General features: G+C 37.0%; 1 protein-coding gene and 1 long non-coding RNA gene across 3 annotated transcripts in view; one reads left to right on the forward strand and one right to left on the reverse strand.

Annotated features, from left to right (window-relative positions):
- Positions 1-25,699, reverse strand: part of XIRP2 (xin actin binding repeat containing 2) — a 74,042-nt gene that overhangs the window by 28,659 nt on the left and 19,684 nt on the right. The window contains exons 1-2 of one of the 2 annotated variants that reach the window (XM_077883544.1): positions 20,546-20,703; positions 15,267-15,404 (exon numbers count right to left, since the gene is read on the reverse strand). In XM_077883544.1, coding sequence (XP_077739670.1) covers positions 15,267-15,404; positions 20,546-20,602 — 195 coding nt within the window. In that variant the 5' untranslated portion in view covers positions 20,603-20,703. Of the gene's footprint in view, positions 1-15,266; positions 15,405-20,545; positions 20,707-25,699 lie in introns of those variants that run through there. The other variant, XM_077883543.1, reaches the window with a different exon arrangement.
- Positions 11,732-23,960, forward strand: LOC144304908 (uncharacterized). The gene is made up of 3 exons (XR_013371889.1): positions 11,732-11,828; positions 16,389-16,579; positions 20,478-23,960. It is a non-coding gene; the product is annotated as an uncharacterized LOC144304908 (long non-coding RNA).

Genomic DNA, 25,699 nt, shown 5'->3' on the forward strand with positions numbered 1-25,699 from the left:
TTAGAGTCTCAAGGAACAGTGATATTATAAATAAAAGGCTTGCAAGAAGAATGAAAATATTTTAAAGAAAAAGAAAGCCAGAGGCTACATGTATCTTATGTTAATTAATGCAAACCAAAATAGAGAAACAGAAGAATCATACCTCTTCATTACCACCCTTCCCTCACCAATATCCACTAGATTTATAAGCCCTGCCAATTCTTTGTTTAATTATCTCTCAAGTCAATGCCCTCTTTACACTAAATTTCTGACCCATGTAAGCCCATATGTATTTAATCTATTTCAGTAGTCTCCTAACTTTTCTTCTTCCACCTAAACTTGACCCCCTTTATTTCAATACGGCCAGAAAAATCTTTCCTGCAGATCTATTCATCTTCCTCTGTTACGTTTCTACAGTGGCTCCTGATTGCCTTAGAATAAAATAACAGTTCTTTAACATATAGAACTTTCTTATTATCAGGGCTTTGCCTACATCTCCAGCTTCATGCCTCAGTTGTGCCTCACTATATTCACAAATATACTATTTTATCTTTTGTATAAGGTGTTCCTTTTGCCTAGAATGCAATTCTAAATTCATGAAAAATTATTTCAAATCTTAGCTCAGCATTCTCTGCTCTCATATGTCTTCCTTGACCATCTTTTATTCAGAGTAGTTTAGCACCAACTTGTGTCCCAACAAACCTCATTTATATTTTCTATCATAGAATAATTGTACTTTAATTATTTGTTTATGTCTATTTCTCTGATATAGTGAGCTCCTTGAGGGCAAAATAACATACTCATCATTGAATTTTTGTGCCTGACATCTGGTGGGTGCTTGATGACTATCAGCTGAATAAAAAAAAATATAAGGCACAAACTCCAGTCATCCACTTGAGTTAGGATCACTTCTGCTCACTTTCTTTGGGCAACTTACTCAGTCCTTCAATGTGTTCTTGTCTTATCCTCTCCCGCCCCCACAATAAAAAGGACTAACCAGAAAATAATAACAGTGTCTATCTCAGAAGGTTATTATGAGGAAGAAGTAAGTTAATATAAGTGAATACCTGGCTCATAAGTACTATATTAGTGTTTGCTATCTTTACTTAACAGATATTCAATGCACACTTACTTTGTGTCAACTATTCACACAGTAAACAAGGCCAGAAAAAAAAATAGATGGGATGAGAGTAGATTGTCTATGGCTCTACGAATTTTACCATTGAAGTTTACCATGAATTTTTCATTATAGAACTAAGGCCAGAAACTAAAGAAGAACAAGTTCTAATACATACATTTTTTTTTCCACCAGAGAATTAGTAGATTTGGGGGGGTTATTCAAAGAGAGAGAAGCAAAAAGGTGCCCGTGCATATTGTGTCTCTTCCAAATTGCTCTGGCTGCTTGCACATGGGAAGACTCTACAGAGGCATGGACAGAGAGTGGCTTTGTGATCATTTGTTTACTTTTTCTATGGTTCATCTTTCTTGAACTAATACCTAGTGAAGAGTCACTCCATAGTGATTTAATCTACAATTACGCATTTTCCCCCATACTCTTTCCTAAAAATCATGTTGTATGACTATCATTTAGAAAGTATATTAAGAATGTTAAGATTTGGGGCACCTGGGTGGCTCAGTCAGTTAAGCATCTGCCTTGGGCTCAGGTCATAATCCTAGCATCCTAGGATCAAACCCCTCATTGAGCCCTGCATGAATCCCTGCATCAGGCTGAGCAGGGAGCCTGCTTCTCCCTCTCCTCCCCTCTTGTACTCTCTCTTGCTATCTCTCTCTTTTTCAAATAAATAAAATCTTTGAAATAAAAAGAATGTTAAGATTTGTATATTACATATTTCTAAATTTAGTGACAATTCCCGGTTTCCAGCAGCAGTGTCTGAGTGATTTAAACAGGAAAGGTAATTTGTGAAAGAGACACTGGGCAACAGAGGTGGGGTGGAATTCATGGAATCTCCAGGATTCCAGAAAATAAAACTCAGAGGTTTTGTGGCCATTGACAGAGCTGAATAATGCTGCAGAACCATCTGGTGAATGCACCCATGCTGCTGACATTGAACACCAGACACATTCATTGCTGAAGCTATCAATACTATATAATGGATGTTGCTTCTAGAATAGTTATTTCTTGAAATTAGATGGTGCTAATCTCCTGACATCAACCATAATTAAGATTAATTCCACAAAGGCCTTGCTTCTCATGTCATTTCATTATTTCTTTATGCAAAATCTGAGTTGGGGGGTGTCTGATTGGTATGATCTAGTTCATAGTTCTGGGTCTTAGATATCAGGGAGTCTTAGGAGAATAAGTATATGGTATTTGCAGCTTCTCTTAGTGGAAGCTGGTTCTCCCTCACTAGACACAGGAGTTCCGAAGTATAGAAGCAGTTTCAAATGTCATAAAGAATAAAAAGTGCCCATTTACCTCTGCTAAAAAAGTATTATTCATGAACATGAGGTCTTCTTAACCAAATGGAAACCAGCTAAAAACATAAGTGAAGGTGTTTATTTTTGACAACAGATAACATAGTAGAAACCAATGTTCATGTCTTATAATGTAATTGATTCAGGCCTATTTCTTGGCAATATATATTCCACATGACATTGCAAGTACATGTAGAATGACTCTGAGACAGTACAATTTGCCTGCTAAGAGGTCAGAAAGAGTTCTTGCTATATAAGCCTCCCTCCTTCTTTCACTGTCCCTCTGAACCTCTATGGCCATGGGTCTTGTTCACTGGGAGGAATGACATTTTAAATCTTTATGTAAAACCCAAACAGAAGGAATAAGCACAGTAAAATAGATTTGGCTCTGATGCAAGCATTTTAGGGTTATTGGGGCAAACAAGGCAGTATAATTATCAATTATGGCTACAAATGAATTATCCTGATTACTCGGGTTTTCTTCAAAATAAGGAAAAATGGGGAAAAATAAAAGGGTAACTAGTTGCAGTTTCACTGGTGAATGTATCTACTAGCAACACAGGGAATGAAAAGAGATTGAAGTGGCAGACAGGAAGATTAGATTATGGCTGGAGTTTGTCATCAATTCAAGTGAGAAATCAGGTAAATAAGTCACAACTAAGTTCAGTCTCACTTAGAATCCTCATTTGTAATCTGCTGGAACAGAGAGTGGGGAAGCACTGAAGGAGACAGATATGAAGGGCTACCACAGACTGAGTATTTTACACATCAGGAAGTGTACCAGGCTGTTCACACTTGCATAATGTCTAATTTCTTTAAAACTCTACCATTCTTAAATTCTATATGTTGATTACATATAAAAGGGATGGAAGGAAGAATAATATGCAAGATTTTAAAAACATCAAACATATACCATGAATATAATATTTTAATAAGAATTCCATCACCCAGCTATTTTGAACTAATGTTTTTAACACCTAAAAGCAGTAAGTGATGTATTTAATGTGCACTTATTATGTGCTTAGAGTGTATTTAAAGTAGGGACAAGAGAAAAGGAGGGCCATTATCCTCAGTCAGTTAAATATGCTGAAGAATAGCACAATTCTGAAATGCCTTTAAAGAATCCAAAAATTAATCATGTGCAATAATTTGTATTGTGCATTATCCCTTAAAAAAACACTGGGTCTGTTGCTACAATATCCTTTTCACTACTATAGTAGGTAACTATACATTTTTCTTTCTTTTAGGGCTGGTGATTCAGTGAAACATCTTTTCTCTCAAGATAATATTGGTCATCAAGTGCAAAGTTTTGACAAATACAAAATACCAATGCCAGAAGTTCAAGGGGTCTCGAAATTGAAAAGAGGTTGTTCCTAAAAAGGACCAAGGACTATGTGCTTTAAGTACATGCTTAAATAGTTTCATTTTACATAAAAAATATCAACAGTTAATAAAAAAACGAGCCATTTAACTCCTACAGATTTATAGAAAAGAAATCTGATAAAATAAAATTAAAGGACATACTCTCTCATCTATAATGGATTCCCTCCCCATTGAGCTTATCAATACCAGTGTACTGTAAAAGACAGAAACCTACCCGCTTACTGGAGGCTCATATCTGAAGATCAGGTTTGTTCTTTAAGGATGGATCAGAGCAGATGAGTTTCAAACAGGCATTGATAAAAAGGAATGATAGGTCTTTAAAACTTACTACAAGTTTAGTGGTCTATGAAATACTGAAAGATAAATATTTGATCACATATCTCAAGATTATATGAAGAGGGATTATACTGAACGCAAGGGCCAGACACAGAGCCCATGATTATTAAATGATTTAAACCTGCATTTTGTGTGAAAAGATATTGTCTGTCTCACCACTATTTTTATAGGAACAAGTTAACATATTTGCATTTAATTCTGATATAGAAAAAGTAGTTCTGTATGTATCCATAATTCTCTCATGCATAGTTTTTTTCACACTCTCTCCTCCCTGCAAATGATTCCTTCTTTTCTTTGTCTATCTTCTGTACCCTGACTTGATGGTATACTTTGTCATTATCATCATTTCCCCTTGTAATGAAAAAGGTCTAGAAAAATAAGGAGATGAAGGAAAAGGAGTTGAGGGAAAAAAAAGGAAAATACATTTTTTGATCCTCCAAACGAAAAAAAAAAGACAATATAATTTGGGGTGAACTTTTGATATTTTTAGAATTATGGCACAAAATATTTCTGATAAAAGACTCACAAACTGAACCCCAGCCTAAAGTACTGACTTCATCAAAGTTCCCCCAATGTCCCCAAAATGTTTCTGAACACCATATGATATGATGAGTTCTAGTATTCAATCTTTTTAATCTGTACTCTGAAGATAAAGAATGAATTTCAAATGCTATAGCAGGATGAGGTCTTTAGCACTCTTGGTATTTCCCCCAGGGTAAGGAAGATAGATTGAGCGCTTGGCTCCCCCTGTTGGTATCAATCTGGTGGCTGGGATACAATGTGCCCCACAAATGATGGGGTAGGATATGAAGTAGCCTCATCTGGTTCCTAAAGAGATGAATAATAACTTCCTTCTTACCATGGTAGATGACTCTGGGCAGAGACGGAGAAAGAATAAGCACAAGAAAAGGCTGTTAGAAGAAGATGTAACCTTATTCCATGTGCTATGGTCTTGAGATCTGCATAGAAGCTGGAAAAAATAAATTTCCCAAGCAATATCCCAGACAGGATCCCTTCAACAGCATGGCACTGAGGACAGAATGTTTTAATGTCTCTTCCTTTTCTCAGGCCTTGTATTTTCCCAGTTTTTCGGGGTGGAGGGTTATGATAATTTATTTGTAATTATACAAAGTAATAAATTAAATGAACATGTAAAAGAATAAACAAATATGTCTCAATCTAATCATTTTCAACGACCCAAGAGGATGGGTTTATTTTGAGAAATAGCAGGCCCAGAAGAAGTAGAAAGAGATAATAATATCTTACGTCAAATGCTAAGAGAAAATACCCATTTTCATAAAACTAACTGTGGAAAAAACATTTTATAGCTTCTACTAAGTTCTACAAGCGTAATGATCCTGTAATGTTAAGGTTTCTTTTGTTATAATTTTCCTTGCTCCTCAAAAACTAGCAAAGTCTATGAACCTAAAATTCCATAGCTTGCCATTCTAACAATTCAAAACTAAAGCAAATGTAGTATAACATATTGTTTCTATATTTAAGAATTCTATTGAGGGATCCCTGGGTGGTGCAGCGGTTTGGCGCCTGCCTTTGGCCCAGGGCGTGATCCTGGAGACCCGGGATCGAATCCCACATCGGCTCCCGGTGCATGGAGCCTGCTTCTCCCTCTGCCTGTGTCTCTGCCTCTCTCTCTCTGTGACTATCATAAATAAAAAAAACCCCAAAAAACAACAACTTAAAAAGCTTTTAAAAAAATTCTATTGAGTATAATTATACAAAGAGCATATTTCTATTTTTAAACTAATATGAGACTTCAAATTGAAGGAGGGGCTACACAAATGCATTCTTTCTTCCAGCTTTCCCTCCTTGTCTACTACCTCCCATATAAGATGACATAAAATTCCATCATGTTAAAAATATCTGTGTTTTACATTTTCATCAACATCAGATGCTTTTGGGGATCACTGGTAACATGAAACTATGGGCCGTACTTTTGTGTATTGTAGGAAAGGGTCTAGGTGACACTCTCTCAACAACTCTGGGCCCTGAGATAAGAACAAACAATACCACTCCTTTTCCCCTAAAGCAATCCCAATTCATTTTACTTGAAAGTAGTGAAGGGTGTATCTGTAAGTGCACTTGTCTTCTGCAAATGAAATTGAAAATGGGTTCTATAAGAACAAATAGGTTTACAGAAACAGAACACCCACAATATCATTAAGAAGAAAAGCCGTGGTAGTGGTACTCCAATAATTGGGGTAAACATTGCTTCTACAAATTCTATTTTGGAGAATGAGTAAGATGAATCATAGAAAGAAAAGCAACTGATTCAGGATTTTTTGAAATCACTTGAATCTGTGCTTGCAACTCAGTCTTACTTACGGGTTTTTGTACTAACTACTGAGGTTCCAACAGCCTGAGAAATAGTGCCAGGGCACCCTTTCTATGATAACATTTCTAATCCCCGCCCCCCCCCCCCAAGTCACCAGGCAGATTAGCTCATTTAGTTATTAAGAACAGAGTAAAGGAACCCAGGCTTAATGCACACACTGGATGGACTGCCCACCTCACCAAGAAGACAGTTTCCACAAAGGACCAAGGCAAACATCTTGCCAACGTCTTCAGAGTGTGAGGTTAGAATGAGTTTCCCTTGATAATGATGCACTGCAGATTCTCACAGTGCTGCAGCAGGGGAGGGAGGAGTGAATCCCTCAATGTGCTCATATACCAAGAGTATCTGTGGAAAGAAGGTGAAATTGGAAGTTGCAAAGGGACCATGACTAAGACTTTATGGTCACACCTCAGCAGGCAGTTAGCAATTACCATCAACTTCATTTGGGAAGAGCCGACGTTGAGAGTCATAGTGTGTGGCTCCCAAATAATGCCATTGATGTCAGTAGATCACAGACCTTAGTGCTAATTTTACTTTGTGGGTAGACCTTATGTCTTAGGGAAAGAACACACGTTGGTTTCATTATGTAAAGAGCCAAATGGCTAGGAGCAGGTTTGCTACATTATTTAATAAAGTTGATCACTGACTGACATTTATTATATTCACCATGATGTCCTAAGCTCTTGCTTTGTCTGGTTTACACAGTCCCTGTTCTATTCTTTGGTTGCAAATGTAGTCATATCAAGAGAAATGCCAATAAAAACAGAAAGGCTTTGCTATCAGACTGCAGAAGAATGAAGTGGGTGGAGGAGAAGCCTCGGTGAGAAACTAAGAGGCAGATTAACTTAGTTAATCTGGAATGTTCATTGCTACACATCAGAATCACCCAGAGAGTTGAACCATTCCCTGATCCCTGCCCACACGCCAGAACAATTTAATCAGGACCCTCCTAGGCTGTCCAGGGAGGTCCAGGGTACTAACTTACATTTGAAGGTTCAACCTGAGGACCTAGTGACTCAGGTGACCCGAGTTCCCTCAGAGAATCCATGTCTCAGCCTAACAGGGAGACTGGGTTGATTCTAAATCCTTATCTCGTCAGAGAAGAGGTAGGAGGGGATGGATGAGTCAAGGGCACTGAAAAGATGTCCTCTTCAGGTTCCAGATGATGTAGAAACCAGTAGACAGAGGACTCACTGAAGACCCATGACCATTATATTTCTGTACCCCCAAACATGGATGCCTTGAATGGAAGCATGTAGTAGGGGTTTCATGAGGAGTGTGGGGTGCACGTCTAGATGAATCAGGCCAACGTGGGCCTTAAAGAAAGCAGGGTTTGTTGGGGCCTGAAGGAAAAGCCATTCTTTCTTTTCCTTTCTTTTCTTTCTTTTTTTCTTTTCTTTCTTTTCTTTTCTTTCTTTTTTCTTCTTTTCTCTTTCTTTTCTTTTCTTCTTTTCTCTTTCTTTTCTTTTCTTTTCTTTTCTTTTATTTTTTCTTTTCTTCCTGAGAAATACAAGTTCTTATGGAGTTCAATTTGTGTTTTTGCTTTTGTTTTCATTATAGTTGGTGCAAGTATTATTAACTGCAGTTAATTTACCTTGCAACTTGAGCAAGGACTTTTTAAGATTTTTAAATTTTTTTTTTCAAAATAGAATTCTTTTCGATTTGATTTCTCTAGAAAAAAAAGTACGGGCTTCCCTAAGACCTACAGAGCTATAGAAAGGTGGACATGGATAGGAAGAGAAGAGACACAGATGGAGATTCAGTTGATGGGCAGCTCACCTGTGGCAAGGCAGCTGGTGGCCAGGGCACAGGTGTGGAAAGCAGTAATGAAACGGCCAAGTATGAACATACAGAGATAGTTTTGAATGCAAAAGCAGAAGTGAAAACGTCTGTTTATCAAGTGTGCATCTACAAACCCACAACTGGACCAAAGTTTGCATTTCTACTTCTCGCTGAATTGAAAAGGACACTGAGTTATTAGTGCAGAGCAAAGCTGGTTTGCTGTATGGCATCAGGAACTGGGATGTTTTGGCTAATAAATAATAACTCCAGGGAAGTGAACTCTGCTTAAACCAGCTTGTACAGGTCTGGCTGTTAGTGTGATACACACCTCAGTTGGTTGAGGCCATTGTTTTATTGTTTGCTTTATTTAGCTAACTCTTGGTCTTCTGATTCTGAGTCAGCATTCAAAAATTAATCTTATTGTGTTCTTCTCATTGCCAAAGTTCACTCAGCAATAGGCACTGAGACAGAGTTGTAGAAGGTAGTTTAAATGGTTTGGCCAGTGGGAAACGTATGCCCATTCACTGGCCTATCTGGAATATGGTCAGGATGATTCCCTGGCTGGTGTCAGGAAAAGAAATGGTTCTCTGGCAAAGAGGGGCCCTTATTTCTTAGTATTTGTGCATATTAGCATTGTATGTTGACAAAACACTTGATATATATTATTCAGACAATTGGAAGAATGTATTTTAACTTCATTGCGTTGAAGCACAAACCAGAAAATGTCACAAGGAAGGTTCTACACCTTACACATGTTTTTCTCTCCTTTCCACACATCAGCTAAAATAAGCCGAGAAGCCACAGCACTTGTAGAGATGGAAAAAATCAACACGGCCTCAACTCTTTCTCTTTTCCTCATTTATTCAAGCAGCGTAGGCCTTTTTTCTCTCTTGCCGGATTCAATTCATATATTAATTATATTTTCCTCTCAGTACATCGTGTCACAATACTGTGAATAAAGCAGTCTTCAAAAGCAAATGCTATGTTACTCATTTGCTCCCACTTGAAAAACAGGCTTTTATTCATAACGGCATCCCAGGGCTGCAGCGTACCTGCGCAAAGGACCTTCTATACATATTCCTCTCTTTGGCTTTCCCAGAGGTCCCCCTCGTCTTGTCATTTTCTAGAGTCATAGTTAAGCATTTTTTCTTCAAAAGGAGACCTGCTATTATAATGTTTTAAATATGCGCCAAAGTTACTGACTGCTCCAGAACAACAGATGCCCAAAGCATTCAGAGGGATGTTAATTTAAACTAATCTTTAATTACTTAATGAGCTCCTAGGAAATGATTCTGTCTCCAAGGGCCAAAGAATTGGGGAAAAAAAATAAAGTTGAGGTGTGTGAGGTGTGAGGCATAGAACAGTGTTATCCTTCTTTGTCTTTTTACATATACATAAAATGTTTATGAATCATATTCTCCTTTGAGAATAATTACCACTTGATTATGCTCTCTTAGCTTTAGTGGCAATACTGCTGATGATAATAGCTGGTGTTTACTGAACACTTCTGTATATGCCAGGCATTTTAGTAAGAATTTTACATAGACCCTCTTATTTTATTCTTAAAACAGATCTGTTACTTCATCCTCATTTTACAGAGATGAGGTGGTTAACTCAAGAGTATTATAATTGGGGGGGGGGGCCTGCCTTCGGAGCCAGCAGGCCTAACCATCACTTCCTGTTTGAGTGAGGTTACTTTAAGGTGTAAGAGTCATTTAAAAGTAGTATTCAGATTAAAAGACAAAATGAGACACACTTTTGATCACAGCCTTATGCGTTAATAGAGATCTAGGTTCAGTTGGGGCTGCCAAAGAAATCTATGCCCTTGAAAAATTATATACACGGCAGAAAGCTAAAGGTAGGTTTAAAGCACTTACATGAGAAATGCTTTGCACTTGTGGACATTTCACTGATAAAAAAAATAGGTTTAGTCTGCTAGAAAATAATTATGGGTCACCTTTAAAGAGTCTGAAACACACAGATGTCAGATTATATCTGTCACAAGCTGTCAAAAATGTTTTCTATCAACCAAAAATTGTCTAGGGATTGTTTCAGATCCACATAATTTTACCCAGTGCTAATGTTTACATTAGGATTTTTGAAACAGCAGATATATGCAGAAGGATACATACTGTCTTGCAGCTTCCCCTTGGTCCACGTGAGAGGTGGCTGCAGGGAGCGAAGGTCAGGAATGCATCAGGCTCTTGACATGGATTCAGCGCAGCCATTTTCACATAAAAGCAATTACCTAAGCACTGTATTGCACTGATTACTTCCAAACTTTTTGGAGCTCCATCTACTCTTTTCCTACTTAAGCCACTTAGAAAACAAAAACAAAAACAACAAAAAGAAAAAACCGAAACCAAACCAAGCAACCCCAGAAAAGTATAGGCTTCCAGGACTTCAAAATTAATAAGTAAAGAGCTTCTCAGTACTGCATAAGCATGGGGGAAAGAAAGCAAAGATATTCATATGAGAAGATGAAAGTCAAGCCCTGAGTGTGAAAATATGGCACAGAAAGAAATGTCTTAGACTGCTAATGGGTCCAAGCCTTATTTTGGGAGTGAAGGGGAATGCTGTAAAATTAGATTGCAGTGACACTGCACGACTTTGTAAATCTACTAAACAGCCATGGAATTGTCCACTTAAGATGGGCGATATTTATGGTATGCAAATTATATCTCAATAAAGGTGTTACAAGAAGAAAGAAGAAAAAGAAAGTCTTGAAAAAACAGAAACCGTAGAATAGGCAAGTGAAAATGAACTCAGAAAAGAGATGATGGCAGTTTCCCATCAATAACACATTTATTTTAATACCTTCTGCATGTACTTCAAGGCACCCTTTTAAGAATGCGGGAATAGATTAAATAAAGTTTCCCCAACACATTCTTTTAAGAAGCTGAACCCTTGCCCTGTGCCTCCCTCACACAAGGGCTCTGATGGTCCAGAGTGGCTCCTTTTTCTAATTTACATAAGGATGCTCCACAGGCTAGCAGTGATGCTAACAGGCAGAACCAGGAAGCATGACAAGTCTAGAATATATAAATAAGACATTATCTCAGAATTTAAGTGTCTGGCATAAATGAGAGTTCCTATATATTATATCTCCTTTTTTTTCTATTTTAGAACCTTTTTGAATAAAAGATAGTCTGATAAAATAGTCGGATCAATCAGCAGACAGAAGGGATCTTTAACCTGAGAGATAGCTTAATTTTCAAAACTTGTCTAGCCCTGTAGCTGATCTTCCAGACAAATGATTACCAGATAGCTAATTATCCTGAAACATCTGACTTCAGTATATTAGAAAAGAAACAGGCAGATTGAACTTAATTATTACACCTTACAAGATTATTACTAATTGTGACATTAAATATTGTCAGAAATCCAAAACAAATGTTCTTTAACTCTAATTAAACTTGATTTTCAAATTAATATTAATTTTTATATGTTAACAAAATAAGGTTTTTTCTGGCCAGGGGCAGACTTAGCAGAGAAATAAGTCTCAAGTACTTTGAACAAGCAAAGACTGAAAACACCATCCGGGTGGACAACAGCTTAGGTAAGACAAAATTAACTTTCTGCCTCTACCTGTAAATGTCCTCAATCCCTGCTGATAAGAAAAGCAATTTTTAGAATGCATTTAATAGCTTGAAGATTTTAAGTGAGTATCTAAGATGTGATTTTTTCTGTTTTCCCCTTTATAACCAGATTTGACATGTATCTCAAATTTCTAATAAGGCTTATAAATTAGTTATTTCATTTTCTAAGGTATGGTTGACTTTTTTTCTTTCATCTTCCCCGAGACTTCAGCATGCAGTTTAGTAAAAGATATTTACTAGTTTATTCTAACATGTTTCCTTTATATATTATTTATAATACATGGCATTATGACCTAGGTTTGGTCATTCCTCATGGAATTATTGGATATTATTAGCATGTCTAAAGGTAGATAATGAAACTGAAGTTCAGAGAGGTCACTAAAGGCCTGGAGTCCTGCAGATATTCAGACTTCTAGTGCATGGTTTTATTTATTACACTCACACGCATTAATATTTCATGTTCCAGAGTAGGGACTACAGCTTATAATAATAGATTATATTTGGAAGGAGCTTATAGCAAGTGCGTGTGTGTGTGTGTGTGTATAACATTCATATGTTGCTGCTGTTTGGTTTTACTTTTACCCAGTATTCATTTATTCTCCCTTGAAAACTGAATGCTGAGAACTTCCACTTAGGTCAACAGGTACAGAGGCTTCACCCAATCAGTGTCTCCCAGCTGAGAAATTAGTTCTAGGAAGAACATCAGTGTTCCATTTACAGCCAATTAGATGCAGTAAGGTTTGTTCCCGAAACTTCTGGGAAAAGGATCTCACTTTTTCTCTGCATCTTTTTTACTATGAGCTGGGGGAAACCTGGGTGAGAATGGGACCAGTCCAGAGGAAGTGAGGTAAAAAAAAAGAAAGAAATATGTTCAAGGTAATACTTGTTTTATTTATTTTATTTTATTATTATTATTATTTTTTAAACACCACACTGTGTAGTGCTTACAATGGGCCAAGCACAGTCTCAAGCACTTTACAAATATAATTCATTTAATCCTCTTAACCTTATGAGGTGGGTACTATTATAATATTGACTTTATAATTGAGGAAACTGGGGCACAAATAGGTTAAGGAACTTGCCTAATGTCACACAACTAATAGATGAAGGAGTGGGGATTTGGACATAAGTGATCTGGCTCCAGTTTCTGTGCTCTTAGCTATTATGCTATGGCCATAAGTTGAGTCCTTACATTAACAGTAAGGAAATACATACTTAACAATGGATTCTCAAAGAAAAAGAAAAAGAGAAAAAAAGAAGGAAAGGAAGGAAGAAAGAAAGAAAGAATCTGCCAATTTTTCTAGTATAAATATTCTCGATATGGTCGACTTTAAGCTATTAACATGACATTATCTGGTTTACAATATTCCTAAAAATTTAATAATCAGAGAGTTGGTACAAGCCAGATGCTCTAGTACACCACTGGAGCTGACACCAAATTTCCCTTCCACAAGACTGCATTTTTTGTCAATCTATAATGTTCCTTTTGGCTTAAGCCACTTTTGGTTGGGCTTTCCATCTCATGCAATATTAAGGAGTCCTAAACTGACTTCAAGTTTCATGGATAATGAACTGCCTTCATGGAAACTGCTCTTTGTCATATTAGACCCCTCATTATTAACCTCATGAGATGGGCAAATCCCTCATCAGTTGCCCCATCTTAATCAGAAATGGAGGGTTGAGGGGTATTGAATTCGGTCTGTGTGGCACTGACTACATAATTTGCCAGACCTAGTGCAAAATGAGAATGCTAGACCCAGGCCTCTTGTTGCAAAATTATTAAAAATTTCAAGATGAGGGATGCCCGGATGGCTCAGCGGTTGAACATCTGTCTTTGGCTCAGGGTATGATCCTGGGGTCCCGGGATCAAGTCCCACATCGGGCTTCCTGCATGGGGCCTGCTTCTCCCTCTGCCTGTCTTTGCCTCTCTCTCTCTGTCTTTCATGAATGAATAAATAAAATATATATATTTTTAAATTTCAAGATGATGACAGCAAAGCACAAGCCAAGTACTGTGCCCTTTCAGAATGGGGCCCTGAGTGACTACCCAGGGCCATGTGCCCTGAAGGTGACCCCGTGTCTGTGTCACTCAACTGGTAAGCGGCAGAGGCGCCCTCTGATCTTAGATCTACAAGTCCCAAAGCCCCATAGCCCTTACACTCTATTACAATGTTTTCCTGAAACATAAGCCATGTGTTCATACATACCTGTCTGTGTGGAATTTGCTACTTATTAATGATAACTAACTACATTTTGTATTGTTGACTAATTTCAAGTAAACACACAATTGACTCATTTAAAGACTCTTATGTTGCAACAGCTATATATTAAACCACAAGTATATCCAATCTTAATTACTTATTTACATTTTGTTTCCTTCAGGCAAAGTTAGAACAGATCTTACCATAAATTCATTGAGCTATTTATATTGCACAATTTTTACTTTTCAGACAAAGCCAGGAATGGAAAACAAATACTATTTCACATATCAGATTTTTAATCATTCTGATATACTTTCCCCATTTGTCCCCTATCCATATTATGCACACACAATTGCCTTAATTTTTAAAAATTAGGTAACTCCAAATATCCTAGGGATTTTTTTTTAAAAACTGACCAAACAAAAAACCACCTTTTATCTTCCACAACCAAATTGTAAAAGTACCCCACTTACTCTCTTCCTCATGGAAATTCTTTTTCCTCATGGAAAACATGGACCTAAATACAGCTGTGTACAGTGCAATTACTATTTTTCAGAGTGCCGAGCTCAGTCTAATGGGTTTTATTACTGAGATTCTCACATTCAAAAATCATTATAACCCATGACAATATTTGGTGATATATGATAATGGAGGAATGAAATGGGGGGGGGGAAATCTTTTATATAAGATAAAACACAGAAGTTGCATTATGCAATTTTATGCAACATCTGGGTTCTACTACTCAATTTTTGATGATTTTAAAGAAAACAGAAAACTCACCACAATGATCAGGTAAATAATGCTTCACAGTTAATCTATACAAACAACCAGCACAGAGGTTATCATGAATTATAACCTAGAAGCAGAGGCTCAATATAAATGTGGCTCTCAACATTTCTATTTACCTGTTGTCTAACCGAGGCTATTTAATTTTCATTTATGCTTGAAACATTAGAAGCTGAGAAGAAAGATATTCCAGCATGGTTCCCTAGAAATATGACAAAATGCTCCAAGTAATAAGTTAATCAATACATTGGTATGCTTTAAAGATGATTTTCTAAAGCATCTTAAAATAACAATATTTGTTAATGAGTAATGAAAATAAATGTACCACCAAATAGGGGGCTTTCTGAATTGGCACTGAAATGAGAACACTTACACCACACGTGATTTATCCATTACCTGCAGTAGCATTACCTGTTCAGATCTTTTCTCGTGCTGGTATTGGTACTGAGACAAGGTATTACAAGAAGAAGCAATTTTGTCCTTTTCAAATTGTTTCTTCACTCTGGCCAAACCACCAGGCACTGTGCACATTCTGGATTCCTCCATTATCTAAGACAATTTAAGGAAAAGGAAAATTCAGCTTTATATCTGCTCAAGATGGGATTTACAAGCTATTATGCTTTACAGTTGACAATTATTGATGGGTGGTATATTAAAAATATGAACATATGCAATTATTTCAGTAGGCCCTTACAGAAAACCTTAATAAAAAATAATCTCTCCATGTTGTTTTCTCATTTATCAGTCTTTGATATAAAGTCAGGAGGAGCTTCAAAATATTGAGTTAATTCTTCTTATCTCAGATAGGTTTTGATATTTAGAGATTAGACCTGTAGAATCTATTTCACTAATAATACACACAGACTAGTAGAAATTAGAATAATGGACTCAATTTTAACCCACAGTAAGGTTGTCATTAAAATTCCAAATGTCTACATAAGCAACACATTATTAAGAAAGAATATTAAAAACATTTAACTCATTTCAAAATGTACTTGAATCACTAAAGATGAATAAAATAAGCCCCTCTTATATGAAAATGTCAGTATCAGTAATAGTAACAACTACTTAATACTAGAGCTGAGTGATTTCTATGTGTTTACATATATCTTGTCATTTGACGTTTCTCCATATTCTGTGAGATATGGACATTTATTCTCATTTTAAAATGAGGAAATTGAGGTTTGGGCAAGTAAGGCAAGTTATTAAGTTCTCATTGCTGGGGTGTGAGTAGGAGCTGGAATTTGAACCAGGATCTGTCTTCCTGATTGCTTCTGCCTTAATCACTAGTATGAAAGGACAAGCAAAGCAACAACTACTCCAGGGTTGGCAAACCCCAGGACTTAGATTAGAAGGTTTAAGGTTAGAAGCATTCTAGGCTATTGTTGGCATTTTGGAGAACAGAAAGCCTGATTCAATAGGCTTCATTTGGAGCAACTTGAAAAGCCCGAGGAGCCTGGTCAGATCTTATGCCCCTGTGGGAAGTGCAGTAACGTAAGGACTTTGGTTTTGATGATTCAACACTCTCCCCAGCCCAGCAGGCACTCAAGCCCAGATGGGATGACAACTCTCAAGCAAACAGGCCTCATGCCAACCAGCCCTCCTCCAGGAAGCTTCTAGGACCGCTTAAAACTGGGAAGAGATTCAGCAACCCTTCAAATCGCAGGAGGTCTCCTGAGGTCTGGCCCAGTCCTGACATAACCCTGAAGCCTTGAGACCTGAAGGTAACTGGATGGCCGTGAGCCGAAGTTCCCCTATCATGGATAGGAAACTCCTGGGATCATGAAATCATTACCCAGCATATAGTTTCTCAAACAGATCCTAAAAATACAACTATGATCTTGGGGTTTCCCATATTCTAAAATACTGGAGAATGAATTAATACTCCAGATTATCTGAAGTACTAGCAAACTCAAGTGGCTGCTTTTCCAAATTCATAACCTTTCCACAATTCCATGCACTGTCCGATATTTAAAAGTATGAATATTTGCTTCATGAGAAGAAGGGATGAGAATGTACACTTATATGGTTTAGATATATATACTATCAAATCTTGCAACAAATTTCAAAAGGAAATCCTGGTCAGTTACTGCCATTTGATACGTGTTAAAGTCATGAGAAAGTGTGGCATCTATTTTGAAATTTAGGATAAAGAAGGGAAAGGGTGAATTAAGGCCACAAGATTTCTTGTACCCTCCCCTAACATTTAATGTACATAAATGGCGTTCCTCGATTGATCATATGTAGATAATATGTGAGTACTAAATTATGGAAATTAAGGCAATTATTAAGAAGCCTACTCTTTGTAACAACTATAAACAATGTCCAAATCACGTGCAAATTAATCTAGCAAGCCTCAGTAATTATGCCAATGACTAAATACTTTCCTAGTAAGTGCATTTTCACAAAAATATCAGTTCCTAGACCAAATATGTTGCCTCTCATCTACCAAGTGAACTAAAAAACCAAATATACCCAGTCCTTCCCTTTAGCATTGTGCTTTGGAATCAGACCATATGGCACATACAAAAATGCATATAGTTAATTATTTTTACCAGTACTGCTGCTATTACACCCTTATGGCTTTATGGCTGCACACCCACCGAAGTGAGGAAGTCCTCTGAGCTGTAGTTTCATGGTGGTGATAGAGTGTCTTTATTCAGCGCAGCTTGTAAATGGAGATTTACATATGTGGGATGGCAGGACTTGCTCAAGGAGCAGCCTGTGGTCATGAGCTGGAGTGATGTTTCCTTGCTCAGATGGAGGGCTCGTCTGTGACTTTGCCTTGTTTTGCCCCATGTGCTATACATTTCAACTAACCCATGTTATTGTAAATGACCATATAATGGGTTGCTTTGTGTTAAGCGTTTTTATATTTATCTTTATTTAATGTTTCTTATTCTTGGACTCAGAAATAAGATTTGGAATCTAATGGTATGCCCATAATAATTAAGTCATTTCATTTTTATTTTTATATTTTTTAAAGATTTTATTTATTTATTCATGAGAGACACATAGAGAGAGGGAGAGGCAGAGACACAGGCAGAGGGAGAAGCAGGCTCCATGCAGGGAGCGTGAAGTGGGACTCGATCCAGGGTCTCCAGGATCACGCCCTGGGCCGAAGGCGGTGCTAAACCGCTCAGCCACCCGGACTGCCCAAGTCATTTTATTAACAAGTTAATTTAAATACTTAACACAGGACCAACTTAATATTAAATTATTTTGATAATAAGGTAATTATATTACACAGTTATCTACTTTCATTATAAAGAACTGTCCTTGGGTCCTTGGGAATAGGAGAAATAACATAATTTGAGGAGTTGACCAAACAGTGATTCTTTTTTTTTTTTTTTTCCAAACAGTGATTCTAATCCCCAGTTCTAACACTTAAAACCTTGAACTAGAGTTCAAGTTTCATTTCTTATTAAACTGAGAATAACACTATATTTTCCGCATATTCCTTGTGTTAAAAAAGATAAAGGAAATAAAATTGCCAGCACAATCTGGCATCTTAATTTACTGCTTAACAAATGTTACCTCCTCCTTTTCTAGGACGCTCCTGCAGACCACTGCCTTTCCATGGGCATGACTTTTATTTAGGTTCAACCAAATGCCATCCGGCTGAGGCTAGGACCAGGAAAAACTGATCTCAATGTGACTGAAATATAATGGATTCAATTTGGGGCCAAATCAGAGACCTCCAGATTTTACATGTAAAATACTGGGGTTATTTGTGTAAATAGAAATGTCGTCAAAGGCAGTTTCCATGATTTCATAATTGAATAGACATTTGATGCATCTGACCAGATAAGGCAGCAAGGCAGTTATTTTGCTTTTCTTTAGACATTAACCAGGATTTCTTGGAGATAATATATGTGCTCTTCCTCCCCTCCCACACAATATTAACTTAGGGCTAAACCAAATAATAAGGCATTTGTTGGGCCACAGATGCTTTCTTGTATGAGAGAGGAGGCAGCTGAATTCAGTAAAAAAGAGGACAGGAGTCCAGAGACCAGGAATTTAGCCTGGCTTTGTCAGTAATGCATGATCTTCTGTAAGTCACTTCCCCTCAGTTTGTTTTGCCTGCAAATGGGCAGGAGAAGAGAAAGATTACTAAATTCTTTATATGTAGGTTATCTTCATAATAGTGTTAACATTTTGTTTTTGTATTAAATAGTGGGGATAATTTAGTTTTCTTAGGGCCCAATTTAAATATTTTCTTTTTAGCACATTATAAATAAAATTTTGTCATATGGGGATACCTGGGTGGCTCAGCGGTTAAGTCTGCCTTTGGCTCAGGTCATGATCTTGGGGTCCGGGGATCGAGTCCCACATTGGGCTCCTTACAAGGAGCCTGCTTCTCTCTCTGCCTGTGTCTCTGCCTCTCTTTCTCTATGTCTTTCATGAACAAATCAATGAAATCTTAAAAAAAAAAAAATTGTCTTATGGTGTATTCTCCTACTGCCTGAAAAAGTCAAAGTGTTCCTAGATTTAAAAAACTGTTTACTAAATAACCCATCTCTTGCTCTGTACTTTCAAAATCTGTTTGTTTCCCCAAGAATCTTTTCTCCAATTTAAAACACTACTTTGTAGTAAAGTTCCTTAATGATCCAGCAGGGGGTGCTATCTAAGAAGACTGGCAGGAGGCGCTGAAGTGATACTATTTATTTTGGAAGAGAGCTAGCTACTTCTGTGATTTCTGTACATTCATTCAAAATCCACGCTGCATCTAAAATGGATTTTAATGACTATGTAAAAACTTAAATGTCATTTGGAATTACAATATTGTTAATGAGTTTGGCACAGTCAGCCTTGTCTCTAAATAATTTGTAAAGAAGAATGTTAAGAGTAGCTATTTTAGAACACCACCCTTCTTGACTATTCTTTCCCTCTCTTTCTCTTTTGGTTAAATGAACAACTTTGCTAATTTGGAGATTATAATTATAAAAGAGTATCCTTATATTCCATTAAGCTATAAAGCTGCTACTAATAAAATGACTCATCAAACCCTGTGGATTGAAGGCCACAGATGATGGAACCCAACAAATTCTTTTGAATATGACTTTATTATGCTTTGGCTCTAAAAATTGGTGGTCCTACTGAATCCTGCTGTTTCCTATAATCATAATTGGTTTAGCAGAGTGCCTACATTGCTAATCTCCCTCATTTCTATGTTGATTAAGCTACTCCTAATGGATTTAGTGCATACAGAGAAATGAGAAAAGCAAAAAAAAAAAAAAAAATTATACTGCCAGTGAATTTAAATGAACTATACATGAGACCAAAGAGGGCGGCATGCAGACCCACGTTATTAAAATCTGAAATTAATTCCCAACCTTCCTGAAGAGAATAGCTATAGGTTAAATGATAATGATGGCAATAATAACACATTTATACCCTGCCTTATGGCTTCCACGTAAATTGTCTCTTTGACTTCCCCCTAAGACCCTCTGTGGTAGATGGCTATTCCCATTTTTCAGTTAAGCAAACTGAAGCTCAGAGAGGGGTTCAGATAGTAGCCCAAGATCACACAGAGAATAAGTTGCAGTGCTGAAGCTTCAACTCACTTCCTCTTTGATTCATGCTATGTCTGTGCTTTCTGTACTTTATCCCCCTGCCCAGTGTATTGCAATGGAAGGAGGGTGTGTGAAGGGCAGACCGAAAGCCCAGAACCACCAGGAGCAGCTTACATTGGCGGAGAAGCTGCGGCAGTCACCCCTGGAAACAGCTGCCTGGTACCTCGCCATCCGCTCCTTCAAGGACACCGCTTCCTGGAGGTCTGGCACGGCCTCGCTCTGTGCTGCACTGTCCTCTGCAAATCCGCTCGCAGGCTTATTAGGGCCAACAGTCACTGAAAACAAACGTAGCATGCTCAGATATGTGTTTCAGGCTTTGAAAAGAAAATAGCATCAGCTTATGAACAGTAAAGGCATTTTAAATATCTGCTCTCATAAAACAGACTGCAACATTTCACAGTACTGGGTTTTCAATGTCCCACAGTCACTCTCTTTTCTTCAAGCTTTCAAGCAAAGCTACAAAATGCCTATATAGGAGCATATGCTCATGTGAATGCCAGGCAAAAATACCGTCTCCACTCCTACTCCTATGATTTTTTTGATGAAAAATAGTTATTAAGAGCTCCATGATGTTAATAATGAACTTTCCTGAGGCACCGGGTGTTGACTTTAGGTTAAATGCTGTGAGAGCACTAACTCATTTACTTTTCTAACAACCTCATGAGGTAGGTGCTATTCTTTTCTGAAATTTATAGATAAGACCTTAGAGAGTCACAGTGGTTAGAAAACTTTCCCATGATCACACAATTAATTAGAGACAGATTTGATAGGTGGACTAAATCGTAAGCAAGTCTAAAAATTGCTCTTTGGTTCTCTCTCCACCTCTTAACACTCGAGGAGATAGGTGTAGCTAAAATAAATGATTGCCATGAGAATTATAGACTGTGGCTTTATTTCTTTATTCACAGAGACATGTGTTACATGAGAAAGAAATAATAGTAGAGTTAGAAAAAGCTTTGTCAGTCACCCATTTCAGATGGCCTGATATTTTCCCATTTAAGCCATCTACCTGACAAAAATACAGGGTAATAGGAATTACATGCTTGGAAACAGAGTGAAAGACTGACTGAATGATCACAGGATAACAGTTGTTAGAAACAGAAAGGTCTTAAAGATCATATAGTCTACCCTAATCTAGCCAGCTCCTTTTAGGCATATGGAAACATGCCTAAATGTTCCCTTATGTGAAAGGAAAACAAGGGTTCTCCATGGTTTAGTTCTCTTTAGACCAGAGCTGGTCTCAAAACCAGATTTCTTATTTGATCTAATATTCTTTGCTACTATCACTTTGCCTGATGGTTTACTATTCACTCTTAAAGAACTCTAATTCCGAAATCATTGCAAGGGCTCTTTCTGGGACCAATCAGTGTATGGTACATATCTACATAGAGATACATACATGCATACATGTATATTCATAGCTCATTCATACACCCTCTGCCTTTCACTTTAGGACTCGTAGTTTCTGGGACTCATAGAATAGGGCTCTTCCATGTATTTGTTATTTGGATTGGCTTGATTTAACCACTGTAAACCAAGGCCCTAACAATCTCAAGTGACAGATAACCAAGCTGTTTCCTTCCCTTTCCTCTTTTTCCTACCTCCTCCCCCAGCTCCCACATTGAACCATCATTTTCTATTTTTAGTTTTCTTATTAAATATTTTACTTATTTATTTATGAGAGACACACACAGAGAGGGGGAGACATAGGCAGAAGGAGAAGCAGGCTCCCTATGGGACCCCAGGATCATGACCTGAGCCAAAGGCAGATGCTCAACCAGTGAGCCACCCAGGTACCCTGATTTTTAGTTTCTTTTAAGCTTTATATATAAAATAGCAGATAAGAACAACTTTTGTGACCCAGAAAAAAATTAAAAATCATTTTTTTGGCTCCCTGTGTGTGTGGTTTTCCATAGGAACTTCTTATTCAAATAAACATTTTCACATATTTTGATTAAAATTGTATTTATTTTTCTTACTTAACATGCTCTCAAAAAACCCCACAAAATATACAGGAATACAAAGTTGTGATATATACATGCTATGATTGTACAACATTGACTTGTTCATAACAAGTGTCAGTTACTTTTGAAATTCACCTGTCATTCAAAACCTCATATCCATACAAAAGTACATTCCTCCAGTTGATTTTGATAAAAGACATTCTCACATACCACTGCAAGTCTTTCACATGATAAAGAAAATATATCTCTGCTTTACCCTGTGGGCTATCTATCTATACAGATGGATTCAGTTTCTATTCAATTGTACTATTACTTTTTTGTGAGTGATCACTACATAGATTTTATTGGACATGATTCTCTAAAGTTTCTCCACATTAAAATATAAATTTCATTTTGTATATTATTGATGAAAAGATGTCATTTTCTTATTTATCTTAACAGAAAGTCAGCAGTTTATTTTTGCTAAAATTGCAGTGGTATTTATTTTTAAAATATTTGATTTTTATCATTTTTCATCCTACTGGGAATTGCCCAAGACTAATGGTCAGGAAATCAATGTTTGGATTATTAAGAGATTTGGATTCTATCACCTTGTGGGCTTTCATTTTGGACAAAGAAAAGACATTATATTTTAATTTCTCTCTCCTTCCCATTAATAACTTTGCCTACACAGGTAGTCATAAAGTAGAAAACTTACCTTGAGTTAACAAGATGCGTCCATATTGGTTTCCTAGCCTTCTAAACCAATGTCAATCCATTGCTTCACCTGATAAACAAGGTGATGTTTCTTGCCCAGTGTACTATAAGGTGATGTATCTATCTGCTCCTACCTTGATGCTGATGACACCTGATATAACTTTTTAAGGTTGATAAGACAGCCTCCCCCTTCCTTAAGATTTATTTATTTAAGAGAGAGAATGGGGAGAGGCAGAGGAAGAGAGAGAATCTCGAGCAGACTCCATGCTGAGCATGGAGTCTTACTTCGGACCTGATTTCATGACCCTGAAATCATGACCTGAGTCAAAACCAAGAGTCAGATGCTCAACCAACTGTGCCACCCAGGAAGGAAGGAAGCTCTAGAAAGCCCCTTTCTTAGGGATAGGTGGAGAAGGAGACAGGGACATTGGTCCCCTGACCTGGTACTGTGCTATTTCAGAAGGCTTGACTGATACTGAGGTTGGAGAATAGTGGGAAATGAGTTTAGGTGACATAGAAGAACAAGTAAAGATGCTCTTGTCACAAAATACCTATGGAAAAATAGGGAAAATTTTGCATACCTGTAAGTATGGAAATCAGACTGTGAAAGAACATGCCATAAGTCTAAAGTGGTCTGTGAAAAAGGGAAAAATAACCTTTCCAATTATCATTTCTGTTAGAAAACATTATAAATACTATTGCAAGATTTTGTACTAGAACTGATTTGTCTCTGGGGTTTAGGGACAAGTCATTGTGTAAGTAAGTAAATTAAAATCCAAAGAAGTTCAGTGAATACTCCCAAACCTCAAAAGTTAATGGCATAGCTGGACATAGACTCCATTGTACCCTAAATATAAAATCTTTTCTCTCTTTTTTTTTTTTAAGATTTATTTATTTATTTATGAGAGAGAGAGACACAGGAGGAGGGAGAAGCAGGCTCCATGCCGGGAGCCCGACGTGGGACTCGATCCCGGGACTCCAGGATCGTGCCCTGGGCCAAAGACAAGCGCTAAACCGCTGAGCCACCCAGGGATCCCTAAAATGTTTTCTTATGAGAAAATAATTACTAATCCACCCAAAATATTCATTCTTTGCTTAACAGAAGAAATCCTATAAACCAGAAAGAACATGTAAGGAAGCATTTTGAAAGAAAATAAAACACTAAAAAATATAATCTGTTATTATGAAAATGATTACATATTAAGGGTAAGAATATCTTTTAAAAGAAGAATTCTGGGGATCCCTGGGTGGCGCAGCGGTTTGGCGCCTGCCTTTGGCCCAGGGAGCGATCCTGGAGACCCGGGATCGAATCCCACATCAGGCTCCCGGTGCATGGAGCCTGCTTCTCCCTCTGCCTATGTCTCTGCCTCTCTCTCTCTCTCTCTGTGTGACTATCATAAATAAATAAAAATTAAAAAAAAAATAAAGATTTAAAAAAATAAAAGAAGAATTCTGAAGTTCTTAGGGAAAAGATTTATATTATTATTTTTTGTAATATACCACAGATAGCTCTAAATTATGTCTACTTCTATATACTTATGTTTGCGTGTATATATATATATGATGTATATATTTCTATTTTCTTAAATCATGAGAGATTGTGTGACTACAGATCTACCCTCTTGAGTTCAAAATATCTTTTTTTCTGTAGTTTTTGAAAAGTAACTAAATCAATCAACAAAATTTGCCCAGTTATAAAACTCATTATGCCTTCCTGAATTTTACTTTTTATGGAGAGTCCATGTTTAAGGAATTTTTAAAAAGCAAAGTAGTACAATATATGATAGAATGCTCTTCCTTTCCTGACCAATTATTCACATGCCTGTAGTCAGTCACAGAAGGATTGCATGAATAGTCACCCTTCTATGTTTCTGTGGAGTAAAATAATAGCTCTAAGAAGTCAGATATAGAAAACAATGAGGAATAGTCAATGTAATTAATGCACTCTGGGATTTTCTAATTTCACAACTTCTATTATCAAGGAAAGAATTCTTAGAAATATGCACAGATTAATATTAACAGACATTTCAAAAGAATTCATTATGAGCCATTCTTCTAACTAGCTGTTCAAGAAATTTTAAATTTGGAATTCAGTGGTTTATAAAAGGATATGTTCTTACAACATTGACAAATAACAAATCTATCTTCATTTCCTATTAAACAAATAATTGTCTAGAAATCTGAAGTAATAAATTATATATATGATCCTAAGGTCTTCATAGAGTAAGAATTTGGAAGTAAAGGTCACTGGTTTGATACCATAGTGCTGGGATCAGTGGGTTGCTCAAAAATACAGTTAGAGTTAGAAAAATGTCTATTCAGAAAAATACCCAGTGTGGCACAGTTCACAAAGTCAAATGCTCTGTAATGATCTTATTTATAAAGCAAGATTCCAACTCAACACATTTTCTAAATGTAAATATTTCTTACTTTCAAAATCTAGGAACTGTAGCAGAAGATAAAGTTTTATAGACAGGATGACCATCTAATAATATTATAATGGATGTAACTGGATGAAAGGTAGATATTAAACACCAGTGCTTCAAAACTGTCTTACATAAATACTACTTAAATTTTTGTGAATTTTTTTCTCTTTTGCCTATCCAAT

This window comes from Canis aureus, chromosome 34 (assembly GCF_053574225.1).
Source record: "Canis aureus isolate CA01 chromosome 34, VMU_Caureus_v.1.0, whole genome shotgun sequence".
Classification (NCBI taxonomy): domain Eukaryota; kingdom Metazoa; phylum Chordata; class Mammalia; order Carnivora; family Canidae; genus Canis; species Canis aureus.